This window comes from Microtus oregoni, unplaced genomic scaffold (genome assembly GCF_018167655.1).
Source record: "Microtus oregoni isolate MIOR12 unplaced genomic scaffold, Mior012 000127F_ref0000509, whole genome shotgun sequence".
NCBI classification, from domain to species: domain Eukaryota; kingdom Metazoa; phylum Chordata; class Mammalia; order Rodentia; family Cricetidae; genus Microtus; species Microtus oregoni.
Window position 1 is genome coordinate 1,344,260 of NW_024544770.1, and position 20,939 is coordinate 1,365,198.

Genomic DNA, 20,939 nt, shown 5'->3' on the forward strand with positions numbered 1-20,939 from the left:
CAGGTAATACCACCCTCTTGCAAAAGAGAGGTGCACACATCTCCATCAGGGGTAGCTGTGAGTATAAAAAGGAAGGGGAACCTGGTTTGGGTAGGACGTACCTAGACAATATCAGTTGCTACAGGATTTTCACGGAGTCTAACCAGAATGCGATGCCCAAAGAATGGCAGGTTCCCTTTGCCTGGGTACTGAATGGAGCCAGCCATCTGTGACAGCATGGACAGCCACGTTCTCTCTATACCATGGAGACATCAGGCATAGCCATCACATGCCCCATCCTCCCAGGGAAGCAAGGACGATTCCGGCAAGCAGAAGGACAGTATCAGGACTGCTATTTCTGGATTCACCATGGATCCATTTTCCCAAAGAAAGTACTTTCCCTTTGCCCAGAGCTAGCCATGAATTCTCGTTAGTTGCTTAGGCTCCAGACTGTGTCAGACTCTCTGAAAACAGACAATCCTGATATGTAGATAAAATCTTGACATTGCCTTTCGTTTTCCCAGTAGGCCCTTAGAAAGGACATTTAGTGATCCTCTAACATGGGTGCTTTGCTTGACAGCTGACCATTGCCACTATGGAGAACCAGACAGTAGAAGGTAGATGTATCAGGCGATTCTTCTTGTAAAGCTCCTTCCAGTTAAGCCTATAGTGTACCATGACCTATGTGTGGGATGTGTGGGTCCCCCTGACCTCTGAAGTCTCAGAGGCTCTCCTCAGCGACCTCCCTGCCCAGCAGACCTTTCCTACCCTTCCTGTGTCCCTCTTCACACTGCTATGTGTATTCTCCTACAGGAGTTCCTTTGGTTTTCTGAAAGCCAGAAGGTGCCAGAAGACTTCACTCTGTTACCCCTCTTACCCTTCCCAATCCACGTTTCTTCCTTCACTCTATCTCACCCACAGGGAGCCTCTCTCACACTTTGGCTCCCCTTCACTTCTCCCTAGGCAGTCCTCTCCTCCACAGCCCAACTCCATTTCCTTCTCCTCCTCCCCACAGATTCAGATCTGCTAAGTCCCATTCCATTTTTAGATGATACTAGCTCCCTTCTCTCACAGGCTGAATTGACAGCTCTTCCCTCCTTCCCTGCTCCACCCAGCAAGCACACCCAGTGTTTTCCACAAGGCAAAGTGCTTACAGACAGCATGCTATACACACAGAAATGTGTATCCATCAGGACAAACTTATGCCCATGGTGAGCTCCCAACACACTTAAAAGCAACAGGCACTGAACGTCTAAAAATGACAACTTTATTTCAATAGTTGTGGCACAACTTTGCCAATTAGACATATTTCACTAAGTCATAGACATGGATATGAACATCATCGTCAAATTTCATCAAGTACACCGATGGTTTGGCTTCTACTTCACCAATCACTTTGCCGGTCCTTTTAGAACCGTCGTCTTGGGTATATTCCACAATCTTGCCTATCAGCCCATCCTTAAATTTCAGTCTTAAATCTGGTCGAGGAATCTCATTGTATTCTGGCAGGATACGGAGGTTGCCCTCTTTATAATCATCCAGAAGCTGGTACATGTATAAGGTGGGATCATTTGCATAGGTAATGTAAAACCAGGCATTAAGTATAGGAGCTTGGGCCAGAACCATCCCCCTCCAAATATCTTTTACACCTTGCTCACCCTCAAACAAGTGCTCCACCGCTTTGCCAATTATGGTATCTGCAAAGTTAGGATCAGGGAGTGGGGATGGATTGACTGTATCAGAGAGCACCTTAAGGGACAACACTCTTTCATCTTGGTGAAGTTCCAACCCATAGACGCAACCAATTCCATCGTATTTCACAAGATAGAGAGGGGGATTAAGAGGAACCTGATGGAGAACCGTTCCTCTCCAATGGGTGATGGGCCCATCCCCTTCCTTCCACTTGTGAGAGATTCTGTGGCCCACGATGTTCCTTTGGGCCAGGGATGAAGATCTGTTCCTCTGCCTCTTCTGTGCAGGTGTTTTCTTGGTCAAATCTGCAGTCTCGGTCTTGGCGATCTTGTCACAGAACTCATGTCCAGCACCTGCATCTGCGGGTTCCCCTTGGGCCTCAGTGGTGCAGAAATACTGGGTGCTGGTGCCTGGGTCCATGGCTGTGTTGGGGAAACAGGAAGAGATAAAGGGTCAGCTTACTCATGGCCCCGCCCCGTTAGATGCCTCCACTCCAGGGATCTGTTCTCTAACCGTCTCCCACCATCACCCCCGGGAACCTGACGGCAAAGCTGGACACCTGGCTGGGTGCCTGTTGATGTGCTGTGCTCTCCTGGGTTCCCTGGTTCTGTTGTGACGGGCTGGAGACCTTCAGCGGGGCAGCGGATATGGAACAGGATTTGGACCTCCGAGATGCCGAAAATGGCGACGCCTAAGCCCAACCGTCACTGCCGCGCGCTCCATGCCCCGAGCCATGTGCCCTTTGCCCCGTGCCCCCCCGCTCACCGCGCCCTGTGCCTTTTGTGGCCCTTTGGATGCAGAGCGGAGAAGAGGGGCAAAGCTCCTCTCCTTCCTCCACCTTGCCCTTCACCTCAGTTTGCTGAGCATCCAGCCTGAGGCTCACAGCTCTTGCAGACTACAAAGGCTGCTCCCCTGTACCCATCTCTGGGCTTCTCTGAACTGGTTTCCGAATCTGCACTGGTCTTTTATTGCCCAGTTCCTGCTGTCTGCTGCGGATGTCCTCCCTGTGCCCTCTGCGTGCCCTAGGATTGCTACTCTGTTTCCCCTGCCCGCTCTGTGTGCCCCCCTCCCCCGCTCAGGCCTGGAACCCACCTAGAAGCTCGCCTACCCATAGGCGTCCTGTTGTGGGGTCCAGGGCTCCGTATGCCCATATTGGATACCTTGCTGCTACTTCTGTTTAAAGCCCGCAGCAAAGGCACCAGCCTTGGCGATGCTCCCAGAAGGCCAAAGGGATGATCCATCTGCCCTCCAGGGCTGCCTCAAAGGGTGGCAGGACAGATGACTGGAGGACCCGTGGTGTCCTGAGGCTGGTGGGCTCTTGGCATCTTCAGCTTTCCTCCCATGCAGGCAGCTGCCCTGTCACCTTGGAATTCCAGAAGCTGCTGCTCTTCTCTCATTCTGTATATTAATTTGTCTCACCCTTTTTATGCTTTCTTTTGCAGGGCTTTTTGTTGGTGGTGGTGGGATTTTTTTCTTTTTTGTTCTCAATCAATCTCTCTCTCTCTCTCTCTCTCTCTCTCTCTCTCTCTCTCTCTCTCTCTCTCTCTGATCTGTATCTCCTCTTGCATTTCTTTTCTGTCCAGTTTTCGTTACTGTGGTTCCTTCAAAGTCCTTTTATTTTTGTTGACTTTCTCATACTCTTTAGCTCCACCTTTCTACTTTTTTGCTTCAGATACTTTAGAAGTTCTTTAAATTATTTGTTATATAGTAAGGTCCAAAATATGCCCCTTTCTCCCCCAAAAGGCAGGGCCACTGCTTTGGTCCAAAATTGCGCCTAAATTAAGTTCAAACTGAACTCAAGATTTCTGGTAGATAGATAAAAGTCAACATTCTTCAGGAACTAGTGAAACTGGCTTGTCAGCTAAAAGGAGTCATTTTCTTTGCCTCTGCCTGGAGGGTCAAATGGCTCCACAGTGACAGACACCTATGATTGCATCCCACAGTCCTTGCTGGCCTTCAAGCCATGCCAGTCTAGAGTCAGAGATTTGTGAAACACGTTGAAGCACCTGGCTCCTGGCCTTCCTCACTTCCACATCTATCCTAAACTGCCAGGCCTCACCAGATCCCAGGTTCCCTACCCTCAGCTACTCATCTTCCTGGTCCATGCCCTGCTTTCCTAGCCTTGGCTATGTCTGGTCTCTTTCCTTTTTGCACTGCTCTGGATTCTTTAGATGCCTCTGGATGCTCTCTTACCCACCATCGAAAATTTCCCTCCTACAAAGGAGCAGGCAACTCAGTAGTTTCTTAATTGTGCCCCTCACTGACAATGTCAAATTCACATGCAAACACAAAACTCACTAAGTTTGGTCATAAATAATACATCATATTATATACAAATGAGTTTTGCTTATGATGATGTGGATATCCAGTGCCACATAAACCCAGTGTGCGACTCAGTTCAATTACATTAGGCACAGGGTTAATTTCTTAGTATAACATACTGACAAACACACCTGTTGTGTGTTTAGTTTTTTTTTTCTTTTTCCTTCCTTCCTTTCTTTTGTTTTTGATTTTCAATACAGGGTTTCTCTGTGTAACAGTCCTAGCTGTCCTGGAACTTGCTCTATAGACCAGGCTGGCCTCGAACTCAGAGAGATCTGCCTGTGTCTGCCTCCCCAGTGCAGGTATTTAAGGCACTTGCCACAACCACCAGGCTACTTGTGTTTCTTTAAAATAGTATATATGTGTACATTAGATCCAAAAACCGTTTTTTAAAGAAATACAGGCTTGTTTTACATGCACATTATTGTCATTGTGATTTCAACTGATAAACAACTTGGGTTAGGTGCTCATAGGTGCTATGGGTATGATTCATTTATCTGTACTTTCAGTTTATGTATATTTTCTGGTACACAGCCTGTAATCTGGAAATAATATTAGATGTTGTATGAGGATTTAAGTAAAATCAAATAAAGTAGGTTTTCTTTTTCAATAAATGGAGTATTTTTTGGACCACCTGGCAAATGGGGTGAATATTAATCTAGGAACTCAGTGTTAAGGACTGAATTATGTCTCCATCAACTTATATTTTGATATCTCAGAACTTATCACCTAAGAATGTGACTTTTATGGAGATCGGGCCTTTGTAGAGATAATGAAGGCAAATTCAATCATGTATATCCGTTCTAATCCAATATAATTATAGTTCTTATAAGAAATTAGAATACAGAGACACTCAGATAAATAAGGTCATCTGAAGTTGGAAGGGGAGACCAACATTCAGAAGCTGAGAGAAATGCCCTGAATACAGATAAACCCTTTATTTAAACTTAGGAAGTTCACAATTTTGAGAAAATAAGTATTGTTGTTTAAGCCACTGAGTCTGTGCTACTTTGTCAAAAGTGCCCTGCATGCAAATACCCTGTTATGCCACCAACAGCCAAATTTTCCTCTGTCTTCTATTTTATGTTCTCACTGTCACCCTAAAGTCTTAGAACTGTTCTCAAGTCTAGCAAAAAAATGCTTTCTCATTCACAAACACTGGGACAAATGTGGTGTAGGAGGTGCTTCTCTATTTGTGTTGCTTTCATTGGTTGAAAGGAGAGCTGCTTTGGCCTTTGGATAGGGCAGCCCTTTGGTGGGTAGACTAGACAGAACATAGTTCTGGGAGGAAGAAGGCAGGCAGAGAGAGCCACCCGCCATAAAGCCACCAGGTCAGACATGGTGAATATCTCCAGGTAAGCCACAGTCACATGGTGATACACAGCTTTAATAGAAATGGGTTAATCAATATGTGAGGGTTAGCCAATAAAAGTATAGAGTTAATGGGCCTGCCAGTATTTCAATGAATACAGTTTCTGTGTAATTATTTAGGGGATAAGATTGTTGGGCAGCAGGACCCAGCCCACCACTCATCTTACTATAGACAAAGAGTTATTTCATTGTAAAATCATATCGAAAATTTTCTTTCCAAATTATTTTGTGTTATCAAAGGTCATTTGCCTCCCTTTGTAATATAGTCCCCTCAAATGTGGTTCCCAGTTATTTTATATCCATTTTATATTCTAATTTCAGAACTAAGTACATTTAGCTAATAATGTAGATTCATTTAGCTAATATGTTTATCATAATGTCACCCCACACAAATTGTCGGGGTATTATACAATAAAGAAGGATTGATACATTCATTCAGAAGCTATTAAGTTCACCGACAATATTCATAGCATCTGAATAATTATTTTGAAAGATAATTGAAAAAATTCCAATTTTTCTTGCAAAATTTGTTTTTCTGGCACCTTTCCCACCAATTTACCTATTTGAAACCTATTAATGCCTCATTTTCAAGCTATTATTGTACTTATAACATTTATGGTGATGTGTCCTTTAGGGAGTTCACTTCTGAAAGTCTTCAAAGAATTGGATCCACTCCATTTATGATTATTCTTATACATTCATAGTTTTGAGTTGTGAAACCTCATGAAGGTAACTACTAGACAGAGACTAACATACTAAATGTTCAGGGCATCAAGATTCACATTGGCTTTAGAAGCTCACTCCGATATCCTGTGTGGGAAAAAGCTTCTGAATTCTTGTTGAGGGTTATTAGTACAAAGGTATTCTGGAATAACTGATGAGTAGTAGCTTATATGCCGTTTTTGCCAATTACATAAAACCTTTGATTTTAAGTTATAAAGTATTTCTTCTATTACCATCCCAGCTAGAAAACTATTGTTTTCCCAATGATGGTCTCTTAGAAACTAACCACAAAAGGTCCAATTTCCCAAATTCTTTTATTTTATCCCACCTTTTACTTTCACCAAACCATATATGTTTTTAAGGTCACTCAGATTATCCTTACATTCACTTTTCTTGCCCTTTTTATCCCTTTCTCAAACTAACTGGCATTATCTTGCCATCACTGTTCTTTGGTTCTCACTGTCCATAATTATATGCTTCTTGTCTTTCTTTGAAACAGTTATTGTACTTCTGCCAGGCCAGAATCCTCAGAATTCTATAATAGTTCCCTCATTTACATTTTTTAAATTGGTCATATATCTGTTGATAGATTTTTAGGTACAGTCTACAGACCAAGCATATATGATGGAATTGTGTGGATCTGTAATCCAAACTTATTTGGAAATAAGAACAGAAAGTGTAATATTGAGGACCCAGGCTCCTACAGTTCTGTGATCCATAGCCCTAGCACAATTGCTGAGCACCCTGACTCAGAGCCCAGAGCCAGTGAAAGGAATACACCCAGGATCTGGAACCTGAGCCCTGAACCCAGAGTCACAGAAGAAGACCCCGTACCTGAAACCAAAGCCAAAGAAACACATTTGCCCCTAGATTCAGGGCCAGTTAAAGAAATCTGCTCTGACCCTAAAATTGGAGCCTAAAAGCTTAAACACATCAGAAAAGGAAGCACAGTTTGGTCCTGAAATCAGAGCCATCTCTGCCCCTGACAAGAAACCAACCAATCCCTGGTCAGGAAAAAAGACCAATCTCTGAGTAGGGAAGTAGTAACTTCTAGTATAGAGGCATGACTCCCCATTGACGTTAGCCTAGGTAAGTAGTAGCCCTTAACCTAGAGATGTACCATGACCTTTTTAACCTTAGCCCAGAGGGGGCAGCCCACCGAAACCTGTAGACTTAGAAATTCCCCTCACCCCATGGGTGGAGGCAGCCAATTCCAAGCCTGTAGACTTGGAATTCCCCAAGCTTTCCCCTCTATAATAAAACCGCTACCCCATGCCACTCGGGGTCTCTCCTGCTCTGCTACTGTTGCTGCTATTACTGCTGCTGCTAACACTTCAGACGAACAGAGGGCCCTGAGTTAACTCACGATAATGATCCTTTGCTTTTGCATTGAATTTGGTCTCATGGTGGTATTTTGAAGTTCTGGGCTTTGGGTGTAACAGTATAAACTTAATCTGAACCAAAATCCATCTGTGGTTTTTGGTTACTTGTCTAGCCTTTCCATTCTAAAGCACATTATTAGGAGACACATTTAAGCTGTTTGAAGAATGAGGGAAAGGGAATATTACTGTAAGAATCGCTGGCATTGCCCCATTACATCATACTAAGCCGGTTGCATTAGTTCGTTTATTGTACTTTAAAAAAGGGCCCATGATCACCATCCTTGGTTCCTGGTGATCTGCCTCAAGAATGATTTGTGCTGTCATCACTGGCCTAGATACAGCCAGCCCAGAAGCCCAATGACAGAAATTGTAGCTAACTGATAAACTGGTAATGTGTTTGTGGAACTTCTGTTAGTTCTAGTTTTGTGTTTGTATGGTTTTTGAAGACTAGGTTTCTTTGCAGCTTTTGAGCCTGTCCTGGAACTCACTCTGGTGACCAGACTGACCTTGAACTCACAGAGACCCACCTGCCTCTGCCTCCTTAGTACTGGGATTAAAGGAGTGTACTACTACAACTCATATCGTGGAAGCTCTTACTGGTGTGTAAAGCTCCATACAAGGTTACTTCTTTCCATGAAGTGATGTGACAGTCTGTATTAGTCAATGTTCTATTGCTGAGAAGAGACATGATGACCATGACAACTTTTATTTTTCTTACAAAAGAAAGCATTTAATTGGGGCTTGCTTGCAGTTTCAGAGGATATTCCATTATCATCATGGCTGGAAGCATGGCAGCATGCAAGCAGACACGGTGCTGGAGAAAGAGCTGAGAGTTCTACATCAGGATTTGCAGACAGCAGGAAAAGAGAGACACTGCGCTTGGCTTGGGTTTTGGAAACCTCAACGTCCACTCCAGCGACACACTTCTTCCAAGATTATGCTGTTGAAGGGTGATGACATGGGTCAAAGAATCCAAGGCTAACTTTAAAATAATTGAATTATATATTTTTTATTAGAAGGGGCAAAATCACGAAACATGTCATATTTGCATGCATGGATTTGTATGTCTTTTTTAAAAATTGTTTTCATTGACCTCTATATTTTTCTCCCCTCCCCTTCCCTCCCCTCCCCATCTCTCCTCTCCTCTCCCACGGTCCCCAAGCTCCCAATTTACTCAGGAGATCTTGGACCATGACATCTCTTATAAAAGAAAGTATTTAATTGGGTCTCGGTTACAGTTTCAGATTCAGTCCATTATCCTCATGATAGGGATCATTTTGGCGTGCAGGCATATATGGTAGCTGAGAGTTCTACATCTGGATGTGAAGGAATCAGGAAGAGAAAGAGACACTGGACCTGGCTCGTGTTTCTGAAACCCCAAATGCCACTTCCAGCGACACATTTCCTACAAAAAAGGACCACACCTACCCAATAATACCACACCGACTCTAACAAGACTACATCCCCTAATGTGCTCAAATAGTGCCACTCCCTAAGCACTCAAATCTATGAGCCTGTTGGGGAGTATAGGACCGACAGCTCTACTCTTCTTCTTGGTATTCATCTTGAGGACAGTTTCTGGCCAGATATCTTGTTGCAATTTCTGGCTAAACAACCTGTTTGTTCCTGTGCTCCATCTGCCCCCTTGTTGGTTAGCTATAGGGCCATTATTTATTCCATTTGGGCTTGGTAATTTCCACCTGGATAGCCAAGACTGCTGGGGGTGTGCCGGGTTTGAGACATGGAGGCTTCTTTTCAGGTGGAAGAACAGCAACCTTTATTTTGTTCAGCAACCTTTTATACCTCTATTCCTTCTGTGGAGACCCAGCGACCAGAAAGAACACAAACATCCTTGTAAATTACAGACCACAAGGAAGCTGTCAGTCAGGGGGACTGAGGGCAGCTGGATCACAACACAAATGAAGACAAAATATATGAAAATCTATGCCGTTACTAAATAAGGTACTCTGCAAAGGTACTCAGCAGTTATTGTACACTCTGTTGGTGAAGGTGGCCCCATCAAAAGCTGCAATACTGAAAAGTGTCATTTATCTGAAAAGGGTAACTCTGCAAATAGAGGATCCTGTGAAATGTGACCTTAGAGCAAGGTTTCCCTTCAGGAAAAGGTACACTGCAGAGGAGGGCTACTCATTTGAGAGGGCTAACTTGGCAGGGAAAAGACCCTCTGCAAGTGAAGATCACGCTGCAGGGAGAGGTCACCCCATCCAAACCCGCCCTGCAGAGGAGGGTCATTCATCTGAAAAGCATAACTCTGAAAAGAGAAGGCTCTCTCCTGGGAACAATTGCCACATAAGGAGGTGACACCTCAGGAAAAGTTACCCTGCAGAGGAGGGTTACTCATTCAAGAGGGGTAACTCTGAAAACAGAGGAAAGATCACCCCACAGAGAGACGTCAGCCTAGGAAGAAAAGCTACCCAGTAGAGGAGGGTCACTCAGTTGAAAGGCAAAACTTGGCTGCAGGAAGATACACTACACGCGTTGTTGTTTTAAGAAATAATGTTTCAAAACCCCGTGCCATTGTCCTTGGCGTCTTATCAGCCCCCCTTGTTCGCCATGTTCAGAGAGTCCGGTTTTATCCCATGCTTTTTCGGTCACAGTCCAGCTGGCCTTGGTGAGCTCCCAGTAGATCAGCTCCACTGTCTCATTGGGTGGGTGCACGCCTCGTGGAGTTTGGATGTTCACCTTCCTAGATATGGACGGAGGGGGGAGGACCTAGGACTTACCACAGGGCAGGGAACCCGGACTGCTCTGTGGACTGGAGAGGGAGGGGGAGAGGAGTGGGGGGAGGGGGAGAAGGGTGGGAGGAGGGGGAGAGGGGTGGGAGGAGGGGGAGGGAAATGGGAGGCTGGGAGGAGGTGGAAACTTGTTTTTTTTGTTTATTTTTTTTTCTTTTTTTCTCAACAAAAAAAAAGAAATAATGTTTCTCAAGAATTGGGATAAATCAATTTTATGCTCTGTTCTGCTATTCCATATTTTATTGATTTTCACTCAAATCTCCATTATATTATAATTTTTGTTTGTTTTATGTTTATTTATTCCTTTATACCTGTGTCTTGAGACAAAAACTCAGGTTACTTAGCTGATATATTTCTTTAAAAATGTGTGTATGTGTTTGTGAGTTTGTATTTCTATGTATGAGCATGTTTATATGGATGTTTGAAGAGCCTAGAAATGATTTCTTCTTTTACACATTGTCATACTATTTAGTTTCAGCAGATTCTAATTTTCTAAATTACATAAATTTCCTTGTTATTGATTTCTACCATCATTTAATGTAGTTAATGTATGGACTTAATTCTACACATTTCTTTTTCTTTGTCCAGTGTATGATCTAACATGGACAGTGTTCTACATTGTCCTGAGAAGAATGTCTGTGCTGCTACTCTTCAGTGGAACGTAGTGTGGATGTATTTCTCAGATTTTTGCTTCTTAGTGTTGTTCAAATTTTTTATCTCACTGTTAAATTCTCTCTAGTGTCCTAAATGCTAGTAAATATAGATATTGAAATTTCTAATTAGTATTTTGAATTACATATTGTATCTCTGTGACTTTTTTCTTCATGTATTTTTTTTCTGATCTTAGGAAATTGTAATAGCATCCTAATACAGTCAACCCTTTGACCAATAGTAAGCGTACTTTAGCCTGTAAGGTATTATTTATTATTTTATGAAATACTTAAATTCACACACTACATTTCTTAGGCTTGCAATTTTTTTTCTATGGAAACACATTTTATTTTCAGTGATACAGTAGTATTTCACAGCCAAAAGATAATAGTACCTATTATCTTTCTACTACAGATGGACCATAAGGTTACTTATAATCTTCTAAACTATAAACATCCTTGTACAGATGTGCAGGCATTTTAGCATCTCAAAATACAGTATCCAAGTACATTTGCATTTTAAAATTATATATAATGGTCCAAATTATCCAAGAAAATGATTAAATGTATTTATATTCCACCAATAATGTGTAGTAAGTTGGAACACTCTAGTTAACATTGTATGGTATCAGTAATTTTTTAAGGATTTTTATTGATCTCTACATTTTTCACTGCTCTCATTCCTGTTAGGCTTACAATTTATATCCTGTATCTTTTCCCAATTTTTTTTAAAGAATTAGTCTATGTGTTTATTTTTTGTGATACACAGATTAATAGATTAATTTATCATCCTTACATTCTCAGGGTGAATGGAAATGAACTCATTGCCATGTTCAGAGTTGTACCAAATATGGAGGAAATATAAAAATAGAGACTGAAAAGAAACCTATTCTTCCTCTGTGATAACAGACTGGAGATGATACCCTTTTCTTTTTCACCCTCTGAGCTGCAGCACCCTTAAGGTGAGGGCTCCTCCACACCCTTGCACTCAGGATTGAAGAGTAGGTACCAAGTGATTTAGCATAGAAAGAGTCAGAGAAAGGAGAACATATTAATCAAGAGAGATGTTCAGGGCATGCCAGCTTTAGGGCTAGCACTAGAGAAGCATTACCTTGGGGATCTGTGTGTGCCTAAGGAGAACCTGGTCTTTAAAATACGCCCCCTCCCACACTGCACATGCAACCACTATTACATCAGATTAGTGGTCCAATCATTTGGCTATGGAGTGCAGGATAATTTGCATAGGACTACCGATTGGCCAGAGGGCATAAGCCTGCCCCCAAGATGATGTTTATGTACAGATGGTTTCCAGAGAAACCTCACTTAGTGCTGGTGGTGGGACATGCAGAGTGGAACTCCTCTAAAGTCCTTAAAAAAGAACTAATTTTGTGAACAATCAGGAGATATGATCCTGGTTGTAGAACTAATTCAGACAACAGACTTCTGGGTTGTGTTCCCAGTTTGTTTTCCTAGTTAATACTAGAAAACATGCTATTCATTAGTTTAATTAAATGAGTTTCTGAAAGAAAGGACATCATGTTCATGACCAACATTTTAGTGAAGGAGATGACTTCAGGCATTGCAGAGGAGGGTTACTCATTCGAGTGGGGTAACTCTGAGGAGAGAACATCTGCTGGTGAAGATGGTTCTGCAAGAACTGACCATCCTATAAAAGCCATGCTGCTAAAAGTGTCATTCATCTGAAGAGGATCCTCTCTTGTGAAATGTCACCATACAGCAAGGCTTCATCTCAGAAATAGGTATGCTGCAGAGGAGTGCTATACAATCAAGTGTAGTAATTCTGAGGAAAGACGAACTTCTGGAGGTGAAGATCACCCTGCAAGGAGTTGTCACCCTATCAAAAGTCACGCTGCAGAGGAGGGTCATTTATCTGAGTAGGGTAACTCTGCAAAGAGAGGATGCTCTTCTGTGAAATGTCACCATACTGCGAGGATTTACCTCTGAAAAGATACCCTGCAGAAGAGGGTTACTCAATTAAGAGGGATAACCTGGATGGGGGAAGGCCCTCTGCAAGTGAAGATTGCCCTTCAGGGAGAGGTTGTCCAATCAAAGGCCACTCAGAAGAGGAAGACCATTCATCTAAGAAGTGTAACTGGGCAAAGAGAGTATCCTCACCTGGGAAAGTTCACTCCATACGTAGAGGTCCATCTGGGAGGAAATGACGCCCTGCAGAGGAGGGACATTCAAACATCAAAAGCTGCCATCCCTAAAAGGATCATTTATCGGAAAAGGGTAACTCTAGAAAGAGAGGATCATCACCTGTGAAATGTCACCATACAACGAGGTTTTGCTTCAGAACAAGGTACACTCCAGAGGAGGGCAACTCATTTGAGAGGGGTAACATGGCAGGGAGAAGACTCTGTGCAAGTGAAGATCACCTGCAGGGAGAGGTCACCTCATCCAAACTTACCCTGCAGAAAAGGCTCATTCATCTGAAAGGCATACCTCAGAGAAGGGCATGCTTCTTCTGGGCTAAATCACCACACAAAGAGGCGGTACCTCAGGAAAAGGTACCCTGCCGAGAAGGGTTACTCATTCGAGAGGGGTATCTCAACAAACAGAGAACCCTTTCCTGGGAAAGATTACCCAACAGTGAGAGATCAGCCTAGGAATAAAAGCTGCCCAGCAGTGGAGGGTCGCTCAGTTGAAAGGCAAAACTTGGTTGAAGGAGGACATACTACACCTGCTGTTCTCAAAAATTGTTTCCGACCATTATGGAAAAAAGATAAGTAGATTTTATAGACTGTTTGTATATTCTACATTTTATTAATTTCCACACAATCTCCATTATTTTATAACTTTTGTTTGTTTTATGTTTACTTATTCCTTAATTCCAATGTATTAAGACAAAAGGCCAGGTTACTGAGCTGATATCTTTCTTAAAAATGTCTCTTTCTGTGTGTGGGTTGGATGTGTGTATGTGTTTGTGTGTGTGTTTCTTTCTTTGTGTGAGCATGTGTATTTGGAAGTTTGAAGAGCAATGAAGTGATCACATTCCTTGAAGCTTGTGGTAGATATGGTTGTGACTCCTGAATTTGGCTTGCATGACCCAAACTGGATCCCTCAAGAGAACAGCAAGGGCTTGTAACTGCTGCACCATCTCTCCAGCTCCATTCTTTTTTTTTCAACAGGCACTCATATTTTAAAATCATCCCTAAGCACTAATTCAGTAATGGCATAGATATTCATATAGTTTGTCTTCATTTGCATTTTTCATTTCCAACATCTCTCTCTAGTAGACCTTTCAATTCTCCTGCTCAGCAGTTCAAGTAGATTGGATAGTAGGCCTTCACCACAATTGTTGTGTATTCAATATATATTATAATTTCTCTTTTTAATTTGTTCTTTAACACATTGTCATAGTATTTAGTTACGACGGATTCTTATTTTTATATATTTCCTTGTTATCAATGTGTAGCTTCATTCCATTGTGGTTAAAATATGTACATAATTCTAAACTTTTCTTTTTCTTCTTTCCAGGGTATGATCTAACATGGAAAACATTCTACATTGACCTGAGAAGAATGACTGTTCTACTACTCTTGTTTGGAATGTAGTGAAGATGTATGTCTAAGACTATTTGCTTCTTAGTGTGGTTCAAGTCTTTTATCTCACTGTTATCTACACCAAGTGTCCTAACTGCTACTGAAAGTTGATACTGAAATCTCCAATTAGTATTTTGAATTGTTTATTGTCTCTCTGTGACTTTTTGATCCATGTTTCTTTTCTGATCTTAGGTGATTGTAATAGCTTCTTATTACAATTATATGCTTTCATCAATAATAAGCATTCTTTAGTCTGTAATGTTTTTATTTTAACTGCACATGTTTGCTCCATATGGCCTTAGTTTTCCTATTTGCCCTTCTAGCCCTATGCATTCAACCCATCTCGTGCTTTTTCTTACTCGAGAGAGGGTTCCAATTCCCAGGAACTGAACATCTACCTCCTGAAGAGGCCAATTCGGATGCCAAGATGCTGGGGTAATGATACTTACATCTGCACCTGTGTCCAGTAAGCCAGTAATAAAAATTCCATTTACACAGACTCTTAGCTTTGGTCTTTGTTCATTTATAGATCAAATTCTGGCAACACTGATCTATTCCCGAGAGAATGTTGAGCACCAAAGACACTCCACCTGGAGCCTTTCATTTTGGCAGAACTGGCCTTTGAGCAAAAAATGCCCATGCCTCAACCACTGACAGAATACAGAGTATCCATACATGGATAAAGCAGGACTGTCATATCCTGCCAAGACAGGGTAAGATAGTTTTGAAAAGTTTCTTGCCTTTGAAAATAGTTATGTTAGTTATGTTAGTTATGTTAGGCCTTAGTAAAAGTTGGTTGCTTCAACGCTGCAAACATGACCTTGGGTGATTGCCCAGGTAGCCAGTTTTCTCTGTGATTTTTTGCATGTTTTGGAAGTTGTTTCATTGCACTTCCTAATTACTCAGGTAACATTATTTGCTTTCTCAGATATTCGATGGGGTTGAAGACTATATAAATGTAGTTACTTTCCATTCATGACTTGGCCAAGCTATTTATTATATAAGACTTAAGCTAGTTAGAATAGGATATTTGTACTTATTGCATATAATTTCATAGTATGTTTAGAACTCTCTTACTTAAACAAAAGTGGGAGGTGTTGCGGGAGCTCCTTCCGCTCCTTCAGCCAATAGCCGCTGAGATACCAGCCCACTGGGGTGTAGTCTCTCTCCCTTTAAAAAAGCAGCTACTTCCCTCTGCACTTGCTCTGGCTTCCGGCTCTGCTTCCAGCGAGTAGGCTCCATTCTTAATTGTGCAGAGGGCCGTTGTCTGGGACGGTAATCTGTAAGTTTTTCCCCATTAAAATAAATAACCTCTCTGATAATCTAGTTCCAAACTGGTGTGGGATTGTTTGTGACTTACGCCTTCAGCCTTGTTACTGATAGACCAGGTTTTTAACATCTCTGTAACAAAGGAGGAATGTAGCCCAAAATTCATAACAACTTGTTTAATTTCTTTCAGATCATTCATACGAACGGGCTCCCATGTATGTTCCTTGATGACCCTAGGGTTTCTGGAACCAGTCACCTTCTCTGATGTTATTACTGGAAAGGCAGGTAGAGCTTTATGGAAATTATCCCGTAGAGGTTTACTCACTGAAGGAGTCAAAATTTGCCTTTCTACCATTTGCTCCTGTTCATCAGAATTTAGAATTTCCTCAATCTTTTTAAATCTGTTTAACATTGTCTTCTGTAAGGCCTGAATGTCCTGTCCAGAATTATGCTCCAAAGCCTTCAATGAGGATTGTAAGGTATGAAGTTTGTTCATTAGAGATGATATCTCATCCTTGGATAGAATATTCGTGGCATGAATTATGCCTTCTTGAACTGACAATCTGTCAGCCAATTTGTCACATCCTTTAGACAAAATCCAATTGTCACTTTCAGCAGTTTTAATTCTCTCAGATAATGTTTCAGTTCCTACAGACAGGGACTAAAGTTTACAATCCAAATCAGTTGTTCCCTCCTCCACAGTAGTGAATCTCTCCTTAATATCAGACTGTACCTTTTCTAAATTTTGTGCAGTTGACAGAGTCATGTTAGACAAAGATCTATTCTCTTCCTTGAGAACTTCAAACTCTTTTTTGAGAAGGTTGTTGTCAGTCTGAACTGTTTTTAAGCTTTCAACCTCTGCCCTAAGAATCCTGGATTTGTCTTGTAAGGACTTTATCATTTTTCTATTGTCTAACCATATTATAAAGCAAAAAACAAAAATAAGAAAAATTCCAAGCCCTATAAATATCCAACCAAGGTAAACCTCATTTGTATCCTGCAACATCTCAGCCATGGTGTAATTAAATAGGCTGTAGAAGCCTTCAATGGTGATATTGTCAGACATTTTCAATCAACTATTTATCCTTATTGATTGATTGATTGATTGATTGATTGATTGATTGATTGATTAAAAGAAATTTTACCTGTAATGACCGATGCTGCCAGTAGGTGGTGGGGTGCACCTGAATTCACGTGGCTAGGAAGTCAGAGCCAGAAAAGAATTCTGAAAAATATAAGCTCACAGTTTGCACCCTGCCTGAGGGGATAGAGTTGCCGCAGGGTGTGCTCGGATTGAGTCTGGCGCCTGTGGTTGCAGTGGGACAGGAGGGGGAATTGAGCCGGGTGCATGCTGTAAAAGCTGCAGTGGGCTAGTGGGCTAGGCCTGGCGAGTATGGTGCGCATTTGGTCATTGGGGGCCAAGTCCTGCTTCCTGAGCTCCTTTTGCTGACTGCCGGGAAAGATCAAGAATCGCTGCAATCTCAAGGTCCAAATCAGGAGAAGAAGAAGAGAGAGCATGAGCAAGGAACTCAGGACCGTGAGGGGTGCACCGACACACTGAGACAATGGGGATGTTCTTTCGGGAACCCACTAAGGCCAGCTGCCCCGGGTCTGAAAAAGCATGGGATGAAACCGGACATGCTGAACATAGCGGACAATGAGGACTACTGAGAACTCAAAAACAATGGCAATGGGTTTTTGATCCTACTGCACGTACTGGCTTTGGGGGAGCCTAGGCAGTTAGGAGGCTTACCTTACTAGACCTGGATGGAGGTGGGTGGTCCTTGGACTTCCCACAGGTCAGGGATCCCTGATTGCTCTTCCAGCTGATGAGGGAGGGGGACTCGATCGGGGAAGGAGGAGGGAAATGGGAGGCGGTGGCGGGGAGGAGGCAGAAATCTTTAATAAATAAATAAATAAATTTTTTTTAAAAAAAGAATCACTGCAGGTGCTCAGTGACCCTGGGAACACCTTGCTGCTGCTTCTGCCGCTGTAGTAGGGCAGAGTGGAGCAGAAGACCAGCAGGGGAGGGAGCTGTGCTAAGAGGGTACAATGTGCATGGAGGGGAGAGGCCTCCAGCGAGGGGGGGGAGGCCCCTCCAAGAGAGGTCGCTGACTCCAGCAGGCTGTGCATCAACCAAAGAGCCAAAAAGCCTCATGATCAGAGCCAACCTGTTGGCGGGTGGTCTATAGAATTAACCAGACTAGCTTTAGTATAAAATATTCAGCTTTAATAAGGGTAAGAAAATGGGGACTTACAAAGCCAGAGTTTCCGCGAAGCACAGGAAAAACAAAGAGGAAGCGGGAAGCACACCCACAAGATTTTATAAGTAAATATTAGCCCAAGGGGAACACGCCCTACCAACAAGGTCATTGGCTTGGCTTCCCCTTCACCTGACCTCAAATACAGCATACCATTTCTTGCTTAATGTCTATTATGTATATAATACCTATACAACCAATGTGCACATATCTGTTTAGCCTCTGGAAAACTCAAGAGATTATTCTTATCTGAACTATGGTCTAATGAGCAATGTGAAACTTATTTACAGATGCAGCCGTACAACATTTTCCTTGGAGTTCAGTTCTAGTTTTAACACTTGCTTGCTACATGACTTTGCAAAGAGTAATCACCTCCTTCATTGACTTAAACTTATTCATCTTTCAAGCAGGTTAGATGATCTTTCAAAGTTATCCAATTTTCTATTTATCTTTATAACTTCAAACTAACTGAAATTATGCAAAGATTGAAATTCAAAAGACTATGGATTTTTGTATGTAGAACCAGCCCGGCATCTCTGGGATGAAGCCTACTTGATTATAATGGATAATTTTCTAATGTGTTCTTAGATTCGGTTTGCCAGTATTTTGTTGAGGATTTTTGCGTCGATGTTCATGAGTGAGATTGGCCTGTAATTCTCTTTCTTGGTTGAGTCTTTGTGCGGTTTTGGTATCAGAGTAACTGTAGCTTCATAAAAGGAATTTGGCAGTGCCTCTTCTGTTTCGATACTGTGAAATACATTAAGGAGTATAGGTATTAGGTCTTCTTGGAAGTTCTGGTAGAATTCCGCATTGAAACCATCTGGTCCCTGGCTTTTTTTGGTAGGGAAGTTTTTGATAACCACTTCTAATTGTTCGAGACCAACAGGTCTATTTAGATTGTTCACCTGGTCCTGGTTTAACTTTGGTATATGGTATTTATCTAAAAAAAGTGTCCATTTATTTTACATTTTCCAATTTTGTGGCATACAGGCTTTTGTAGTAAGATCTAATGATTCTCTGAATTTCTTCTGTGTCTGTGGTTATGTCCCCCTTTTCATTTCTGATCTTATTAATTTGAAAATTCTCTCTGCCGTTTGATTAGTTTGGATAGGGGTTTGTCAATCTTGTTGATTTTCTCCAGGAACCAGCTTTTTGTTTCATTGAATCTTTGTATTGTTTTCTGTGTTTCTATTTTGTTGATTTCAGCCCTCAGTTTGGTTATTTCCAGTCTTCTACTCCTCCTAGGTGAGTCTGCTTCTTTTTTTCTAGAGCTTTCAGGTGGGCTGTTAAGTCTACAATGTGTGTTTTCTCTGTTTTCTTTAAGTGGGCACTTAGTGCTATGAACTTTCCTCATAGGACTGCTTTCATAGAGTCCCATAAGTTTTAGTATGTTGTTTCTTTATTTTCATTGAATTCCAGGAAGACGTTAATTGCTTTCTTTATTTCTTCCTTAATCCAGGAATGGTTCAGTAGTTGACTGTTCAGTTTCCATGAATTTGGAGGCTTTCTGGGGGTAGCATTGATGTTGAATTCTAACTTTAATCCATGGTGATCTGGTAAGACACAGGTGGTTAATAATCCTATACAATAAAGGATCTTCTGGAGGCATTACCATCCCTGACTTCGAACTCTATTACAGAGCTGCAGTGATAAAAACAGTGTGGTACTGGCATAAAAACAGAGAAGTCGACCAATGGAAACGTATAGAAGACCCGAATTTAAAACCACAAACCTATGATCACCTCATTTTTGATAAAGGAGCTAAAAGTATTCAATGGAAGAAAGAAAGCATCTTCAACAAATGGTGCTGGCACAACTGGATGTCAACCTGTAGAAGAATTAAAATAGACCCATATCTATCACCATGCACAAAACTCAAGTCCAAATGGATTAAAGACCTCAATATCAGTCCGAAGACACTGAACCTGACAGAAGAGAAAGTGGGAAGTACCCTACAAAAGATGGGCACAGGAGATCGCTTCCTATGTATAACCCCAGCAGCATAGACATTAAGGGTAACATTGAATAAATGGGACCTACTTAAACTGAGAAGATTCTGTAAAGCAAAGGACACTGTCACTAAGACAAAAAGGCAACCTACTGACTGGGAGAAGATCTTCACCAGCCCCGCAACAGACAAAGTTCTGGTCTCCAAAATATATTGAAAACTCAAGAAACTAGACCTTAAAAGGCTAATTAACCCAATTTAAAAAAATGGGGCACTAAACTGAACAGAGAATTCTCAACAGAAGAAGTTCAAATGGCCAAAAGACACTTAAGGTCATGCTCAACCTCCTTAGCGATCAGGGAAATGAAATCAAAACAACTTTGAGATATCATCTTACACCTGTCAGAATGGCTAAAATCAAAAACTGCCAATGATAGCCTTTGCTGGAGAGGCTGTGGAGGAAGGGGTACCCTCATCCATTGCTGGTGGGAATGCAATCTTGTGCAACCACTTTGGAAAGCAGTGTGGTGGTTTCTCAGGAAATTCGGGATCAACCTACCCCTGGACCCAGCAATACCACTCTTGGAAATATACCAAAGAGATGCCCTATCATATGACAAGAGCATTTGTTCAACTATGTTCATAGCAGTATTATTTGTAATAGCCAGAACCTGGAAAAAACCTAGATGCCCTTCAATGGAAGAATGGATGAAGAAAGTGTGGAATATATACACATTAGTGTACTGTGCTGCAGTAAAAAACAATGACTTCTCAAATTTTGCATGCAAATGGATGGAAATAGAAAACACTATACTGAGTGAGGTAACCCAGACCCAAAAAGATTAACATGGGATGTACTCACTCTTAATTGGTTTCTAGCCATAAATAAGGGTCACAGAGTCTACAACTGGTGAGCCTAAAGAAGCTAAGGAAGAAGGTGAACCCAAGGAAAAACATATAGTTATCCTCTTGGCTATGGGAAGTAGACCAAATTGTCGGGGAGAAAATTGGGATCTTGGG

General features: G+C 41.9%; 1 protein-coding gene and 1 pseudogene across 1 annotated transcript; one reads left to right on the forward strand and one right to left on the reverse strand.

Moving 5' to 3' along the window:
- Positions 1-1,278: 1,278 nt before the first annotated feature.
- On the reverse strand, positions 1,279-2,091 carry LOC121444466 (spindlin-2-like). The gene has a single exon (XM_041646276.1). The coding sequence runs from the start codon at positions 2,089-2,091 to the stop codon at positions 1,279-1,281; it is 813 nt and encodes a 270-aa protein (XP_041502210.1).
- A 261-nt stretch (positions 2,092-2,352) lies between these two features.
- The window catches only part of LOC121444467, a 40,524-nt pseudogene continuing 21,937 nt past the window's right edge, over positions 2,353-20,939 (forward strand).